At 45.1% G+C, this 17,829-nt stretch overlaps 1 protein-coding gene across 1 annotated transcript; it reads left to right on the top strand.

Moving 5' to 3' along the window:
* Nucleotides 1–13,045: 13,045 nt before the first annotated feature.
* On the top strand, nt 13,046–15,414 carry LOC103682438 (olfactory receptor 2B11-like). The gene has a single exon (XM_008712046.2). It carries the CDS (start codon nt 14,105–14,107, stop codon nt 15,059–15,061), a length of 957 nt encoding a protein of 318 aa, XP_008710268.1. The 5' UTR covers nt 13,046–14,104; the 3' UTR covers nt 15,062–15,414.
* The last annotated feature ends 2,415 nt before the right edge of the window (nt 15,415–17,829 follow it).

The raw sequence follows: 17,829 nt of genomic DNA, 5'->3' as shown, positions 1-17,829 counted from the left end.
GGCTGCTCAGAGAACTGACAGGAGATTATTAGGAACACATTTGCACCTTGAGTACAAACCAGAAACTCACATATTCAGGGTCAATATGCAATACTTTTTAAAAACCCACAAGAAACTTGCTTTTATAGAAAAGAAGTAATTGGGAAAGGTAACAGAAGATTGGAATATAATCCCATGACCACAAGCCAATGTGTTCTCGGCCCTCGACAAGTCTCCCTGGAATGTCAAACATCCTTGGTCCAGGAGGAATTGACAGTGCCTCAATGGATGTCCCCCCTCTCTGTAAGAGTTCTTTCCACTCACCTGCACCCATCCCCACTGTAAGAGCATTTCTGTTGCATAATGGGTGGTTGGGGCTCTGCACTTAGACTCTTCAGATGCATTTCTTTGGCTGCTACTCTGCTGTAAAAAACCTGTGATTCTTTTCTCAGCTTTCTTTGCTTATACTCTAGGTACAAAGATTTCCATCAGGCACTCTTCTTGGTCTTAGTAAGGGAAACACGTTTATAAATCATAGTTAAAGTAGATTACATCTGCCCATATCTCCTCTCAGATGTTGGCTGGATGACTTTTCTAGAATGACCTTCAGAGGATGTGCTTATCTTCACATTATCTGCAAAGTCTTGGAGTGACTTACCTGGCACCCTGCTAACGGCCTAAATGTTTCTGTCCTACCAAAATGTGTATGTTGAAACTCTTAACTGCAGATCTGATGGTATTTGGAGATGGGGCCTTTGGGAGGAAAGTAGGTCATGAGGGTGGAGCCCTCATGATGGGATTAGTGCTCTTACAAGAAGAGACACAACAGAGATTATAGCTCTCTCTCAATATCTCTCAATCTCTTTGCCATGTGAGGACACAGTGAGAAGGCAGCCATCTGTATCCCAGGCCTTCCTGGCCAGCAACTGGATCTCAGACTCCCCAGCCTCCAGCGCCATGAGAAATAGATGACTATGAAGCTACCCAGTGTACAGGATCTGTCACGACAGCCCCAACAGACTGCGACACTCCCTGCACATGGGGTGTAGACGCCTCTCTCCCTTCCAGGGTGGGAGGGGCATGTCCTGAGATGGGAGGGGCCCGCAGCAGGTATGCCTCTCCCATGGCAGATAAAAGGAAGCTTCAGGAGGTAACACTTAAAGGCTTACAATAATCCAGCAGAAACTGAGCTGTCCCTCAGATGAGATTATGACACCACTGTGGGAGAAAAAAGTGAAAGGACAGGCGTGAATGACAGCTCACTCGGTGTCTCCGTGACCAACAGATACTGAGGCGGTCTGCAATGATCTGCACTTTCATGTTTCCATGTTTATGCATTTAAAAAATTAGCTTGTTTGGAAAAAATAAATAAACTAAAATTTAGCTTATTTGGGTGAGTAAAATATGTCAGAAGTGCCTGCCCTGTAGAAACTTACTGTCTCATATTGCACATGCTCAGACCCTAGGTAACCCCCAAAATAATGCTAATCAAGTCAGCCTCCACACCGATCCCACAGCATTAAAGATGGAGTTAATTTTGCTCATTTCTATCACCAGTGGCCTCACCCTGCAGTTTAGAAAAACCACCCAGGGGTGCCTGGGTGGCTCAGCCATTAAGCGTTTGCCTTCAGCTCAAGTCATGATCCCAGGGTCCTGGGATTGAGCCCCACATTGGGCTCCCTGCTCAGCAGGAAGCCTGCTTCTCCCTCTCCCTCTCCCCCTGCTTGTGTCCCCTCTCTCGCTGTCTCTCTGTCAAATAAATAAATAAATAAAATCTTTAAAAAAAACAAAAACAACCACCCACAAAAGCAAAGGGCACTTGAAATAATTACTCTCAAATTCCCCATTCAAAACACTATAGCTCCAAAACCAATGAGGTGTAAGAGAGTGCGGGCTGAGAGAGCAGGTGGGAGTGAAGACAGTTCTCACCAAGAAGGTAGTAGTGCCTCGGTGCGTTCAGGACTCTGAGCTTCCACCTGCGCTCCGGGGTGGAGTAGAGAAAACGATGACGCTGCAGCGCGGGTGCTCCCACCCGTGAGCACCAGGTCCCTATAACTGAGGGAAGCTCCTGAAAGGGCATAGAATATAAAGGGGGAAATAAACCAAATCATTGTCCCAAGATTCATGAGAACTTCACTCCAGGAGAGTGTCCGCTATTTCAGGAATCATGGAGGAAGTGAGACCTCTAGTGTTGGGGTCAATTTTGTTTCCAAATTAATAATAAATGGAGATTCAGCTCTTAGTCAGCTAAGTGATAAGCCCAGCACAGAAGCCATAGCAGGACCCAAAGCCAGAAATTCTCTTCCCCAAATCATAGTCGCGGGAAGAAGCAAGATAAGACAGTGGTCTTCACACACTGGGGCCCATACATACCCTGAAAGATTTTGGGAGAGTAGATACTTTCTTGCACATTTTTAAGTTGGCATCAGTCACTATCGGGTTTACACACTTGCAGTGGAGTAAATTGTGGTGGTCTCTACCAGGTATTTGCTGTAAGCATGTTTATCAAACTTTGGACTTGTAGGTTATTCAGGGCTTTGAAAAGGTCTCCCAACTCATTCTACCGCTAATCCAGCCCTCGTTTTCAAGCCAATTGGGCTATTAGATTTATATTTCATCAGAGAAAACATGCTCTTTCCTTTTCATTAAATAACTGTGTAAATGCACCCTGCAACCTCCTTGTCAAGTCTGGATTCTAATCCTGACACAGATACTGACGGACAGAAGAGACACGGAGGAAAAGTGAACGGATGTGGACTGACAGGTGTGGTTAGATGAGAGAGGGAGGGCGTGGGGTCTGTGGTGTTTGTCACCTCCAGGAATCAGGTGGTGCTGCCCTCAGTCCTGCCTAAGCTGTCTGGGCCTCGGCCATACACAGCCACCCCTGGTTTGCACTGTAGAGCAGTGCTCTCAGTCCTGCTCAGGATGGTGACAGCAATCCTCTCTGCCGTGAAGGGAAGAAGGTTGGTTGTGTAAAGGGAGAACTGGCCATGGGCTGCTGGGCTCTTGGATGCATTTCAGGAAAAGAACACATGGGGAAGTTGAAGCATACCTCCTCAGACCTCTTGAACACGGTGGTTCAGGTGCTGGGTACCCCCATGCAGCCTCTGGGGGTTCAGCCTTTAACTTTGGAAGCGAAGGATGAGACAGGACAGAAGCTATCTGGCTCCTAATCTTGGGAATCATGAAAACAGCGTGACCTGGAAGACACGCAGCTACTCAGGGAGCAAACCTTCTTAGCGCTGTGCCCTGAATATCCGAAATGATTCCCCGGAGCAGAAGGAGGAGGCACGAGACGCTGAGGGGCTCTCACACACGGGATTTCAACAGGCTCAGAATCCCAATGGCCGTCTCACCGGGAGCCTTACCGAGCGCCAGTGCACAAGGAGTGGCATCAGAAAGGCAGTCTGGTAGCTCACTTCATGCTAGGATCACTGAAGGAAGTTCACCCAGACTTTACCCCTGATGACTTACAGCTGGGGAGGAAATGGACTCCTGCGCTCGGAAAGAATGAGCGGCTAACTGTGGAGCGTGGTGCAGGTAGACGAGACCAAGTCAGCACGGTGTACACATCGAACACACACACACTGTCACGTCAACTACGTCCCAATAAAGATGAACAACCACAGAAAGAATGAGTGAGACCTTCATCACCCATGGGAGGGAATTTCTGCTCAGCAGCAAAGTGAGGTGCACAGAGACTGTGTAACACTGACCGTTCGTTAACACGCTGACGTACACATGGAAATAGAACATCGCATAATATGCATTTATAGAACACAGGGTGTGACTTATAATTAGAACATGTAAATATAACTTATACTAATATAAGTGATATGATTTAGGTCACTTCTTGATAAATCTTAGCACTGGGAGAAAATGACCCCTTTCTCAAAAACAGGAGCATTTGCAAGTCTTATTCTTTAAAAAAAAAAGAGATTTATTTATTTATTTATTTATTTATTTATTTATTTATTTATTTATTTGAGAGAGAGAGCACATGGAGGGGAAAGGCAGAGGGAGAGAGAGAATTTCAAGCAGACTCCGTGCTGAGCACAGAGCCCATCGTGGACTCGATCCCAGGACCCTGAGATCATGACTTGAGCCTAAACTGAGAGTCAGATGCTGAGTCGACTAGCCACCCAGGCGTCCTGCAAGTCTTATTCTTAATTGACAAGAATTAACGAAAGATTCAAACTTACCTATTGATAAGCTCACTTTGTTAGTTTTTTCAGCAAAGCAGTAGCTCCTTTGTGAAAACAGCAGTATGAATCCACAGTGGCTGCAGACCCTGGATACATATACATAAGTATGTAAATCACATAATTACATAACTAACTTTTCATTTGAAAGTCTGCTTAATTTCTTTCGGATTGAATATAGGTGTTAAATACACATCCCTGTGGCATCCTTTCCAGGGCTGGATTCCAATCCTGAGATAGACACTGCACAGAGATAAGAAATAAAGGAAAGATAAAACTTTGTCTACCTATCTAATAGATATGTAATTTAGATGATACACATAAATTATGTATTTTGTATTTATATTCTATAATATGCATAAAATATACAACTTGTATTTTATATTTACATAATATAATATCGTGTGATTTATAGTTTAGATGAGTATATATTTTACATATGCTACTGTACAGAATTCTGTGAGCGTGGAGAACTGGATGGAAGGACACGCCAGCTACTGCGTGTTGGAGGACACCGTTCTGAGGGACGGAAGGTGAGCAGGAGGGAGGAGATCCAGTCTGGAGATCCTGAGAGCCCTGGCAGGCCTTCCTGACCCCCTGGATGGAGATCTCATGGGCTTCCTGCCTCTTGCATCTCATCAAAGCCAGAAGAGCCGTATCACTAACAATAAGGCTTCTTATTTAAAGGCTTTCCCATCTATCTGGACAATATTTGTTTTAATTTAATGCCCTATTTAATTAGATTCCAAGCAGGAAAAGTGGCAGACGTTGTGGTGCAGTGTTAATGCAGCCTAGAGCTGGTAAGATGATCATTATCTGTATTTGTCTTCTCCTGGAGTCTCCTAAGACAGTGACCGTCTCTACACAGCCCGTTAGCTCTGAACTCAGATTTACCGAAAAATTACAGCAACTCTCTGGAAGCAATTATAAATTAATCATTCTGGCAAAACCTCTCTGAGTGACAAGCCATCAGCAAACAGAACAGTTACAACTCAGGGTCACACTCTCAGATGATCTGAAAATGCTTTTGGAAGTGTAATGTTTCACAAACAGAAATGAAAATCTGCCGTGATAAGTTCACTGTCACACTATGTCTCTCTTAAGGGGACTACTTGATCATTCTTGCCTTTTATTGTCTTTTTGTCTTTTTTAAAACCTTGAGTTTTTAAACATCTTTAGCTTATATTTCCTCATTCTCAAATCTTATTATAAGACTCTAATTTTTTTTCCCTCCATTTGGTTTTTCCTGTTTGGTTAATCTGAAAACACAGGCCTTATAAATCAAATTTAATTTTTGAAACATTTTTTCTCACTGAAGCAATCTTTCCTTTTTCTTTCATTAATAGCTAACCACTTCTTTTTTTTTACATTTACAATACCTTGCAGAAATGAGAGCATAGCCATTGATTCGTGTCTGAGTTACGGGCATAAAATAGCCTGAAATCGATTATTAATGCATATACACTATCTGGTGACTTTACTACTTAGGTGCTTTGACTGAGATGCATCCAATTTGGTGATCAGAAAGGAAAACCTTGGTTTTTTTTTCATTTCGGTTGATTAGAGTAGATTCCAAAGAGACCAAATCATAGATGCTACTGATTTATGATCTAATCATCTTGTGTCTATTCCAGAACAAAGATCTTGCCCATAAATCCGGGAACGTGGTCAGGTAACCCTTCAGACATCACATGAATCGATGAGTGATAGGACCTGGATCCCGTGTGGATATTGCCCTTGCACGGGGCAGGTTGAGGGTCCTGCTTCACGGTATGAAATGGATTGCATGTGCTGCTGAAGACGAGCCGGTACTAACATCTTCGTGGGTCTTAGATACAGCTCAGACGTGTGCCTGTGCCATCACGTCCGCCCGCGGATGTCCCAGAGGGCATTAAGCTTGGTGAGGGCAATGATGTTCAGGGTGAACGGCCCGTCCAGCAGGAATGGCTCCTCCCCACTGCATCTCCCTGTCAGGGTTAGGTCCTGTCTGAATCATTCTCTCTGCTCTTTGCTTTCCTTCCAAATCCTTCTCTCAATTGTATTTCCATAGTCATGTGATAACTTCCCTAATGTCTGTTTTTCTGCACCACTGAGGTTTAATTCACATTCGACAGAAATCACCCATTTTTATACACAATGTAATAAACACAGCAGTTGTGCAACACCATTCCAGTCTAGCCACAGAACGCTTCAGTCACCCCAAAAGTTCCCTCAAAGGCCAAGTCAGTCTATTTACACTCTATTTATCCCCATCATCACTGCATGGCACGAGGGGAGAATTCCTTCCACGTCTGTCAGGTTGATGGGAGGAAAGAAAGCAGGCAGGAGGGAGAGTTAGACAACCACTTATTCGACGCCGTACTGGGAACTGCACTAAGATACTCGCATGTCTTATTTCAGTTTTTCTTACAACAACTTGGTGGTCACATAGTGTTATTTCTATTTTACAGATGAGAAGACTGAGCCCCAGGAAACCCACTCATTCAAGGTCTAGTGGTTAACACGTGGGTGTTGGGGTTTGAATCCCATTCATTTGACCCCAAGCACCCATTTCTCACCACCACCATTTACTGGTCTCATGTTAAATAAATATTGGTCTAGAGATGTTCCTTCTGGTGATCAGCATAAATCTTTGTCTCCTTTACTATAATCTTAACCACAGCTAAAATAAGAAATTCCAGAAATGTATACCATCCATATCACACCCTCTGCCTCCACAAGAGAACCTCCTGTTCACTCCAAGCAGAACGAGACTCTCTGTTCTCCATTGACTACAATTTCTTTGATCATTAAATGTATCCACATGCTCACTGTTCAATTATTAATCTGTTATGTCCATAACCACACACACTGCTTCAGGTCACATTCTCCCAGGGGCTTGGATTACTAATACAACAGCTTTATTATGGCCCATAATATAATGCTAAGAAAGAAATTTCAGGAAATCTTGAAAGGTCTGTCAGGATTAGGTTCAGCTTCTTAAAACATAAAACCCAAATCAGTGCTATAAACAAGATGGAAGTTTATCACTCTCACATCAAGGAACCAGAGAGTCGACAGGTAATGCACGTCCATCATGATTGGGTGCCCTGGTTCCTCTGAATGTTCCATCACTTTAAGGGTGCAGTTCTGACCTTCAACTTTGTTTCAAGGTCAAACATGGCTGCTAATTCTCCAGTCATCACGTCTACATTCCACATATGAAAACAAAGAAAGACTGACAAATATCTCTGCCAGGTTTCCCAGCATCTCATTCATCTTGTTGTCTTCCCATGTCTATCAGGGAAACCGGAATATATAACTCACAGAGCGCCAGGGACTCTGGACAACACGTGGGAGCAGAAGCACCTGAAGGGAGACAAGGAAGGTGATGATTCACATAACGGGAAAGGGACAGTGTGTCAGTGTCAGTCATGAGAGTGTCCATCTACACTCTTCCAGCATTTTCTGGCACAAGACTGTGGATTCCATGGATATGGTGGATATTGAAGCCTCTGTGTCTCTGGGAATCATCCCACCTGGACATCAAGACAGTTCTTAAGACATTCCACATCTCTCATCCCACTCTCCCAGGGAGAGAACACAGCAGTGTGGTGCTTAGAACAGGGGAATTCCCCCACTTTATCCCCCAAGCACAATCTCCCCTCTTCCTTTGGGTCAGGCTTTCTCTCCTCCATCTAACACTAGACAAATGCTTCCCAAAACCCTGGAACATAAAAATGAAGCCACTGCCATGATCTCATCTTACTTCCACTCCAACATCTAGAGCTACCCAAAGATGATCAAGTTGATACCTAGAGAGAGAACTAGCTACCCAAAGGTGTCATTGTCCATGGTGGTTTCTAGTACCAGCTTTTAGTCATGTGAATTACAGCTCATGAGCCAACATGTGCACCATTTCATACTGATTGTCCACCAAAAGGCTTGCAGGCCATCCCTTCCACGTGACAAATGGAACAGGTAGCTGAGACCACATGTAAGAGTCAGAAAAAAATTCAAAGTTATTACTCTGTGCCAGTCACCATCCTAGGTGCTTTACCAAAAAACAAACAAACAAACAAACAAAAAACAACTCATTTTACCCTTGCAACAAACTATGAAGGCCAAGACTACTGTTTCTTATACTTCCCTGATCACATGAGTGCTGCACAGAGAGGTTAGTGAATCTGCTCAGAGACACACAGACAGTGAGTGGCTGACCATGGTGCTGAGTCTGTGCCATGGCCACACTCTAACTGAATTACATGCTATACAAGTTACTTTTCCACTCTGACTTTATGGACAACACCCACCTTCCCTAAAGGGTTAAAAATAGGGTCCTGGTTCTTTATTATTGGTCCATTTCATCTGGTCTTCTAAGATTTACCATTAATTGAAAATACTCCAAGCTCACACACTACATCAATTACCAGCTAACCCCTCAGACACTAATTAACCAGAACATCAGGGATAACTTCTCAGCAAGGGAGGACAAGGTTTTCCTCTCAATGCCTGGGGAAAAAGAGCAGAGCCCTTATATCAATGAATGGAAAGAATGAGGTCAAGTGTAACCTGAGAGTAATTTTTAAAGAGTAGGGATGGCTTGTCACCTAAAAAACGTATCTTCAGAAGAAACTTCCACTGAATAAACGTATAAGCTAGCTACTGCACGGTATCAAAGTCTCTGTAGGTACTCCAGGGACCATGGCTAGAGCAGATCCAGAGTTCCTCATTATCCAGAAAAAGTCCAGAAAGCAGAGTCTCCCCAGTGAGCAGACTCTTCCTCTTGCCTGAGAATAATCTCTCCACACTTGCTCAGAGCGTGAAACTCAGGTGAGGGCAAGGTCCCAGCAGCCTCATCAGAGCAAACAGGTTGTGTCTTCCTGGAGTACAAAGAGCATTTCCAATGACTCCATTCCTAAATGCCCCTCCCCAGCTAAGACCACCACAAGCCAATAAAGCCTCCATTCTTTAAACAAGCCCTCTGTGGAAGCCAGCGAACCATGGAGATAAGTGGTTAGTCCTCAGCATGAACATGGTCTATGCTGGAGAGCAAGGGGACATGAGATGGAGGACAGGTGAGTCAATGAATAGTGGCCATAAGTAAGCAGTATGTGTAAAATTGTGCACTTCAAGCTAGAAAAGGCTGCCCCTGACTGTAGGTAGACCAACTGTCCAATATTCATCAGAAGAGAAGATGTTGCTCATACTGTATGAGCCTCATTTCTACCTCTGTTCAGTATTTTTTTTAAGATTTATGTATTTATTTGAGAGAGAGAGAGTTCATGAGTGGGGGGAGAGGCAGGGGGAGAGGGAGAGAGAGAATCCTCAAGCAGAGTCCATGTTGAGCACAGAGCCTGATGCAGGGCTCAATGTCACAATCCTGAGATCATGACCTGAGCCGAAATCCAGAGTCAGCCACTTAACAGACTGAGCCACCCAAGTGCCCCACTACTATTTGATATTTTTTACAAACTTGTATCCTAGTCACAGAAACAATATTAAGTGCAGTACGGCCCTATAGAGAACAATGGGATGAGTAAAACCAAATATTACCAGCTCCCAGAAAAAGAATGCTTTGAGGCAAATTTTAGCAAGAAATTGAAATATTTAAAGAGCAAAAGTAGGCAGTGGCATGTGGGTGGGGGAGCAGGTGTCTGCTAGAGGGGTGTTGAACAAAAAGTCCTGCTGTAAAACAGGACGGTTGACACTTGAAGGTGGCAGCGTCCTGAGTCAGGGGTTAGGATGTCTGGGGGTCTACGGGGGAGGTAACTTCCTTCTGTAGAAACCAGCCACGGGTGACTTAAATAGCTGTCCCCATGGAGTCATAGTGCAGTGTTGACCTGTGTGAAAAGCATGTTCCTAACCTTTATGGACTTCTCAGTTTTCCCAGAGTTACTGAAGGAGGACCTGAAATGGCACGAGTGTGGTTCCTGATATACAGTTGGAAGGCGAAGGGTGCTCGCTCAGTGCTGGTTTACTTCCCTTCCTCTCGCACTGCTTGTTACAAAATACTTGTGTAATCTCAATGATTAAGGCATTTTGAGGAAGTACACCTCAGCCCCCTTGTGGGGACATAGGGGTAGCAATGCTCTTCCAAGCCCTTTGTACATGGGAGCTTGCAGGGAATGATCCGGTGAGTTGTCAGTGAGGATGGAAAGGAGCAGAGGCTGAGCTGCCCTGTGCGACGTGAAACAGCATTCCTGGCAGGAGGACGTGCGGTAGGCAAAGGACTAGCAAGGGACTAGCAAGGCCTGGGGGTAGGCGGGCCAGTGACTGCATAGGCAGAGCTGGAGGACGGTTCGCAGAGCACATGGAAGCTGTGCCTTCAGACTCCTCGTCGCTGTGCCAGCTCACTTCCTGAGTGTGGTCCTACTGGAACTGCCACCCAAGACGCATGTCATGGGGACAGGACTGGAAACTCAAGCAAACCCCGAGAGAAGTGCTTCTGCTGTGTGTGCTGAAGGAAAATGTCCCCAAGACTCAATACCCTTGTTCTGACCTTGACAGCTAAACGGGGCCTTCACTGGCTTATCTGGGTGGTGGAAACTTTAGGCTTAATTTTACATTGAAGAAAGAGATCTTGGACTAATAGGCAATAAAACCCCGTGGTCTGGTCCTCGTTCCCCCAGCTCATAAGTTTATTCCCAGGTGTTTTTTCCTGGTTGTTGGAGTAGGGAACATGTTCTGCTGATTTCCAAGAGGAACTCTTTTTTTTTCTTTTTTTTCTTTTTTAAAGATTTTATTTATTTATGAGAGACAGCCAGTGAGAGAGAGAACACAGCAGGGGAGTGGGAGAGGAAGAAGCAGGCTCCCAGCGGAAGAGCCCGATGTGGGACTTGATCCCAGAACGCTGGGATCATGCCCTGAGCCGAAGGCAGAAGCTTAACGACTGCGCCACCCAGGCGGCCCTCCAAGAGGAACTCTTGGTAACAAAAGTATATGACAGTAGGAGACATATCTACACGTGTACGTTTATCTGTGGGTTGTATGTCATGCATGGAACGATATGGATCACAGGGTTTTGTCAATGTGTTCGAAGTCTCCCTGGCCTGCCAGCAGGTGTGGTGTGAGTCCTGTCATTGACATATCCCATGGCGGCTGCTAAGACAGAGAGATGGGACAGCGGTCAGAAAAAATGGCAGGGGATTCAGTGTGAGAAGAATACAACCCTACTCTTGCCACACAACTGTTTAAGGAGATGGTTGTTTCATTTTTAGGTAATTATTTTTGCTCTTAAGGCCTGAGTCTTTGAAAGACGACTCCACTGTGAATGTAACGGGTTGGATAAGAGGGGTCCAGATGGTGGTTCTGGCCAAGGACGGCAGAGGCAGGGAGACCAATAGCATGTGCTCTGACATTAAGATAGTGAGGCCGATAGGATGTCACTGATGAACTATGGCCAATGAGAACTGTTATCAGAAATAACACTCGGAGTCAGGATGACTGATGCAGAGACAGCCAGGAATGGGAAGGAAGGTGCTGGACTGAAGCTGGAGGAACAGCCAGCAGGGTAAATTTGGGATGCTCCAGTGAACAGTGTCAAAAAGGGGTTCGACGTCAGGGAAGAACTGATAGCTAGAGACACAGATCTGGAAGGACTCTGCGTGAGTGCGACTGTGGCAGATGTGGGAATCACTGTGTTTATCTGGTGAAGCAGGCAGTGCCCCAGGGAACACCTCTAGCTGGGTGACAGGAAGGGGTAAGGAGGTCAAGAGAGTTCAGAGGCTGGATCCAAGTCAGTTCGTGGCGGACAGGATGGACCACCAGGCATCTGATGCAGAGGGAGAAGGGTCGGGTTGGACTGGTGTCCAGCTCTGCAGTCAGCCCACCGTGTGTGTGTGTGTGTGTGTGTGTGTGTGTGTGTGTCCCCGTGCATGCCCGGTACACTGAACTGGAAATTACAGTGTCTCCTCTTCAGTCCCCTCAGCCCCTTCTCCCGGGTGACGTTACCTAATCCCGTTCTGTCATTCTCTTCTGCCTCAGTGATGTGCATGAATGCTGTTCCTGCTTTTTCAAAAGCAAAGCACTAAAGAGAATAATGGTTAAGAGCAAGAGCTTAGCTTTCGGTGTTGGCTTTACCATGTGCTGCTATGTAACTAATCTACAGTAAACCAGTCATCTTCCCCAAGCCACTCTGCGCAACAGCAAAATGGAGGTAAAAACATCCCCCTTACTGAGCCATGAAAGCATTAAGTAATCACAGCATCTGGCTCATAGTGACTATTTCATAATTTGAATTCCTTATTAAATGTGACCCACACCTACCCTCTTTCTTAGTTTCATCCTTGTGTATCTTTCCTCACTATCCCTGCAACATTTCCCTTTCTTGTCCAGTGTAGACTCTGAGAAGAAACTTTGGAATCAGAAACCTAAGAAAGGGAAATGGTGTGATTACTTTTCATCTTGAGAGGTGGAGAAGCCCAATTTTGCTCTGCCCAGCTCACTGAATCAAAAATGTGTCCTGAGATCCCATTAGAGATAAAATAATTGCATTCTCTACAAGTCACCCAAGATGTAGTTTCCATAGAATAGTGGGGAAAAGTGTAATAATAACTGGGTGTTCCACAAGAATAATGGGAAAAGTGTGAAGTTTTGAAACAGAGGGAGAAAGGTAGTTTGTCCTTAGGTATCCACTGAAACCCCAGAGTTGGAGCTGTTTTCAAGCAACACCAGGGTCCCTAAGAATGCAGGACTTGGAGGGAGGACAGCACCCTTGTTTACTGCAGCAGCACTGAACAGATCTCCATGAATTTTGTAGCTTATGCATAAAGCACCAAATAAGGAACTAAGAATGAATCCTTCATAAATTACCTACTCACGGGATTTAATTTCTTCTCTGTCCTTTCATGCTCTATATCATCACCATCATGAACTTGAGGGTTTGCACTCCTGGGAAGAGTGTAGGAAGTGGGGGCTGATGGACCTCAGAGGAAAGAACCCATGAATCAGCAGGTGGCAACCCAGTTGCTTTCTAAAAGCTGCAGAATCCAAACATAAAAACAGCTGTGTTTTCTGATTGTAAGAGGAAACAGCTGCTTGGCAACCAAGTTGTGCAGGAAACCTAGATGTCATTCAAACTGCCCAATAAATGTTAGCTTTAGAGGCAATATGATCTTTCAGAGACAACTCCAGAGGCTGTGGTTCTTACACATTCTGGATCTTTCTCCCGATGCTCAAATCCCTATGCTCTGGGATCTTACTAGGTGCCATGACTTGGTGAAGCTAAAGTGACTTAGCTCCTTCACTCTGGGGTCTCAGAGGATCTTGGATTGTACTTTTTTTTTTTTTTTTTTTTTTTTTTTTTACTGCGAAGCGTACGTCAGTGCTGCCTGTGTGTGAATGGCCCTGGGAGAGAGATTAGCATGTGCAGAAAGCCGGAGAGCACCTCTTCATGGTGACAGAGCCAGATGTAAGCCTTAGCAGGGGAGTCGAGTGTTCTCCTATCTTGCTTGATGCCATTTCTCACCTCCTTCTTACCACCGATTCCAAAGGGCAAAGCAAGAGAACCAAAGACAGTGGTCAATTCCCTGTCAGTGAGTTTGTAGAGAGAAGTCCAACATTGTAATAGTGATGGGGGATATAGCAAACTTTGGCCAAACCGAAAGAAAATTCTTATTTAATTTTGATATGCTTTCGCAAACATCATGCCTATCACTCCCAGAACTTTGCAAGTATTTTCTCCCCACGTTGCAGGTGGAGAAATCGAAGTTCAGAAAGATTAAATGGCATAGTCAAGGTCACAGAGGAGGAGGCAGAGCAAAACACATGGGCAGCTGCTCTGCCTCCTGGTCTGACTCCCCCACATCTCAGGATCTCCACGGAGGTAAGACAGGATGCAACTCTGTGGGAAAGCTCAGGCACAGCCATGAGGAAGGCAACTAATTCCTGTTCTCAGGTTGAATTCACTTTGACTCATCACAGGCTCCAGAGAATGCATCAGCATGAGAGGTGACAACCAGAGCTTCTTGGGGGATCCCCCTAAGGACTTCATCCTTCTAGGTGTTTCTGACAGGCCATGGCTGGAACTCCCCCTCTTTGTGGTCCTCCTGGTGTCCTACATTCTGGCTATGTTGGGGAACATCACTATCATCCTGGTGTCCCAGCTGGATCCCCAGCTCCACAGCCCCATGTACATCTTTCTTGGCCACCTCTCCTTCCTGGACCTCTGCTACACCACCACCACAGTCCCACAGATGCTGGTCAACATGGGAAGCTCCAGGAAGACCATCAGCTATGGTGGCTGCACAGTGCAGTATGCCATTTTCCACTGGCTGGGTTGCACTGAGTGCATTGTCTTGGCCGCCATGGCCCTGGACCGCTATGTTGCCATCTGTAAACCCCTCCGGTATGGCATTATCATGCACCACCCTCTCTGCCAGCAGCTCGTGGCTGTGGCCTGGCTCAGTGGCTTTGGAAACTCCCTTGTTCAGGTGGTGCTAACAGTGCAGTTGCCTTTCTGTGGGCGGCAGGTGCTGAACAACTTCTTCTGTGAGGTGCCAGCCATGATCCAGCTGTCGTGTGCGGACACCACCATGAATGATGCCACACTGGCTGTGCTGGTGGCCTTATTTGCGCTGGTGCCCCTAGCTCTCATCCTTCTCTCCTACGGCTTCATCACCCATGCAGTGCTCAGGATCCAGTCCTCCAGGGGAAGGCGCAAAGCCCTTGGGACCTGTTCCTCCCACCTGCTGGTGGTCTCCCTCTTCTACCTGCCTGCCATCTACATGTACCTGCAGCCCCCTTCCAGCTACTCCCAAGAGCAGGGCAAGTTTATCTCCCTCTTCTATTCCATAATCACCCCCACCCTCAACCCCTTCATCTACACCCTGAGGAATAAGGATGTGAAGAGAGTTCTGAGGAAACTCCTGTCAAGGACATGGAGGTTCTGCAGGAGATGAGGCTCTGAGATGTGACAGTCTCCATTGGTGATGGAAGCCAGGCCAAGCATGTTGTGTGCTGAAGGAGTCGACACCCAAACAGCACAGGTGTTTGGACAGATTCAAGAGCCTCCCAAGTCCCCGTCCCAACATTTCACCTTCTGTGTGGTCATGGTGCCTAAATCCCCACCTCTCCCAATAGCCTTTGTTCTCAGAGGCCATATGTTTTTAGGAGTCCTTTAAACAGAATTGGTGTTCAATAAGTATTTGTGAAGTTATTTCATTTCTTGTTTCATAATTCTTGCCCCTTTTCATCTTCTTATTTTTTTCCCATTCATCTCTTTCCAATCTTCCTTCTTTCATTTTCATTACTCCTAAGGATACATAATGTGAAACGGAATCATCATCTGATATTACTTACAATAAATTTATGTTTGTCTCCATATATTTATATTTATATTTTTTTGCTTATATTTTTATTTAAATTCAATTAATTAACATATAATGTATTATTGGTTTCTGAGAAAGAGGTCAGTAACTCATCAGTCTTATATAATACCCAGTACTCATTACATCTCATGCCCTCCTTAATATCCATCATCCAGTTACCCCCATCCCCCACCTTCCTCCCCTCCACCAACCCTCAGTTCGTTTCCTGTGATTAAAATTTTCTTACAATTTGTCTCCCTCTCTGATGTCTTGTTTTATTTTTTCCTTTTTTCCCCTATGATCTTCTGTTTTGATTCTTAAATTCCGCATATGAGTAAGATCATATGATAATTGTCTTTCTCTGATTGACTTACTTCACTTAGCATAATATTCTCTGGTTCCATCCATGTTGTTGCAAATGATAATGTTTCATTTTTTGATGCCTGAGTAATATTCCATTGTATGGAGACCACATCTTCCATCTTCTTTATCCATTCATCTGTCAATGGACATATGGACTCTTTCCATAGTTTGGTTATTGTGGACATTGCTGTTATAAATATTGGGGTGCATGTGCCCCTTCAGATCACTACATTTGTATCTTTGGGGTAAATACCTATTAGTGGAATTGCTGGGTCATAGGGTAGCTCTATTTCCAAAGTTGTGAGGAACCTCCACACTGTTTTCCAGAGTGGCTGTACCAACTTGCGTTCCCACCAACAGTGTCAGAGGGTTCCCCATTCTCTGCATCCTGTCCAACATCTGTTGTTTTTTGATTGGTTAATTTTAGCCTTTCTGACCAGGGTGAGGTTGTCTCCATATATTTAAATTCCATAGATTTTATGTAATTTTTTAGAAAAATTCAAAAATGAAGGGGATTAGTTTCTTTTTCCTGTGACTTTAGATGATACTTTTTCCCCCCTAAAGTTTGAGTTTTCTTCTTAATGGGAAGTTTCCCCTCCATTGGCTAGAAATAAGCATATTTACTATGGATGCATAAGAGTCTATATTAGATTTATGGGTACAAACCAAAATAGCATAATATCTTAAAAAAAGAATACTCTAGTTGAGAATACAAGATATAAATACAATCAAAGTTAAGGGCACTGAAAGTTTAAATAGCAAGTTCATTGTAGCAGCCAACATTCGTGAACCCTTCCAAGATGCAGGTGCTAGATTAAGTGTATTTATGTATGCTATTGTGTTTAAAATAACCCCATGACGTAAACACTTTTATATTTTCCCATTGTCGTATAAGAATTTGATTACTGCAGAGGTAACTTGGCCATGGTCGCTCTAGTACCTGAGGGACCGGAGACCAGCACTAGTGTCCATACTGACTGCCTCCTTTAGTAAAACAGAGCCATGACACTAGAACTCTGTATTTGCATTTTTGTCACGTTTCATATTTATTTATGTTTAATTTATTCATTTTTAGCCTGCTGCCATACATATCCCAGATACTAACATGACCTAGCAGAGAAAATCAGTATAATAATAACAACAACAAAAAATGTATGACAGTTAGGACAAAAGGAAAATTGAAGAAGTCTTCCTGACTGTAAAGGCAAAAAGAAAATATAAATCACAAAGCTGGAAAGAACCATGACTATTCCCATTTGCATGACCAGAGAGAAATTTTCCCTGGGCTGCTCTCCCCAGGTAATAGATAAAAGCCTTTTAGAACTACCTTAGTGGACGGGAGGAGTTAAGATGGCGGAAGAGTAGGAGACACCGTTTTCAGCCGGTCCCCCGAGTCGAGCTGGATAGGTACCAGACCAGCCTAAACAACCACGGAACCAGCCTGAGACACAGGAAGACGCATCTAGATCTCTACAAATGAACATCTCCAGCGCTGAGTATTGAGGTACGAAGTGGGGAGCTATGAAACCCCACACAGATATCGGAAGATAAACGGAAGGGGGAGGGAGCCACCGCGTTTGGGTGCCGGGAAGCGGCAGCCACTTGCACGGGGGAGCGGGCGTGCTCGTGGTCGGCACCCGCAAAACAGCAGACTGAGACCATGAGCCGGGTGCGCGCGCCACCAGGCATCTCGCGGAACACCGGAATCCCGATGCACTCACCGGATCCAGACTGAGACCGGGAGCTTCCGGAGCACGTGCAGGGCGGCTGGCGGCTGGAGGCGGTAGAAACACAAAGGACAGAGATGCGTCGGCCCTGGAAGTGAGGGCTGGGACGCCGGGTGTGGGGCGCACATCCCGGGACGCTGCAGGGTTGAGCAGCACCAACAGTAACAGAGTTAAAGTGGCCAGAACATTAGTAGAGAACGGGCCACAATCCCTCTGTTCTGTGACAGAGGCTGAAATTCGGCTGCTGCTGCTCTGACTCTCAGAGGAGGC

The sequence above is a fragment of the Ursus maritimus genome, unplaced genomic scaffold (assembly GCF_017311325.1).
Source record: "Ursus maritimus isolate PB19 unplaced genomic scaffold, ASM1731132v1 scaffold_5, whole genome shotgun sequence".
Lineage (NCBI taxonomy): Eukaryota > Metazoa > Chordata > Mammalia > Carnivora > Ursidae > Ursus > Ursus maritimus.
Note: the sequence above shows the minus strand (reverse complement) of the source record. Positions and strands in the feature narration are given on the sequence as shown.

Coding starts and splice junctions, on each gene's coding strand:
- LOC103682438 (XM_008712046.2), top strand. CDS start 14,105: ATGAGAGGTGACAACCAGAGCTTCTTGGGGGATCCCCCTAAGGACTTC.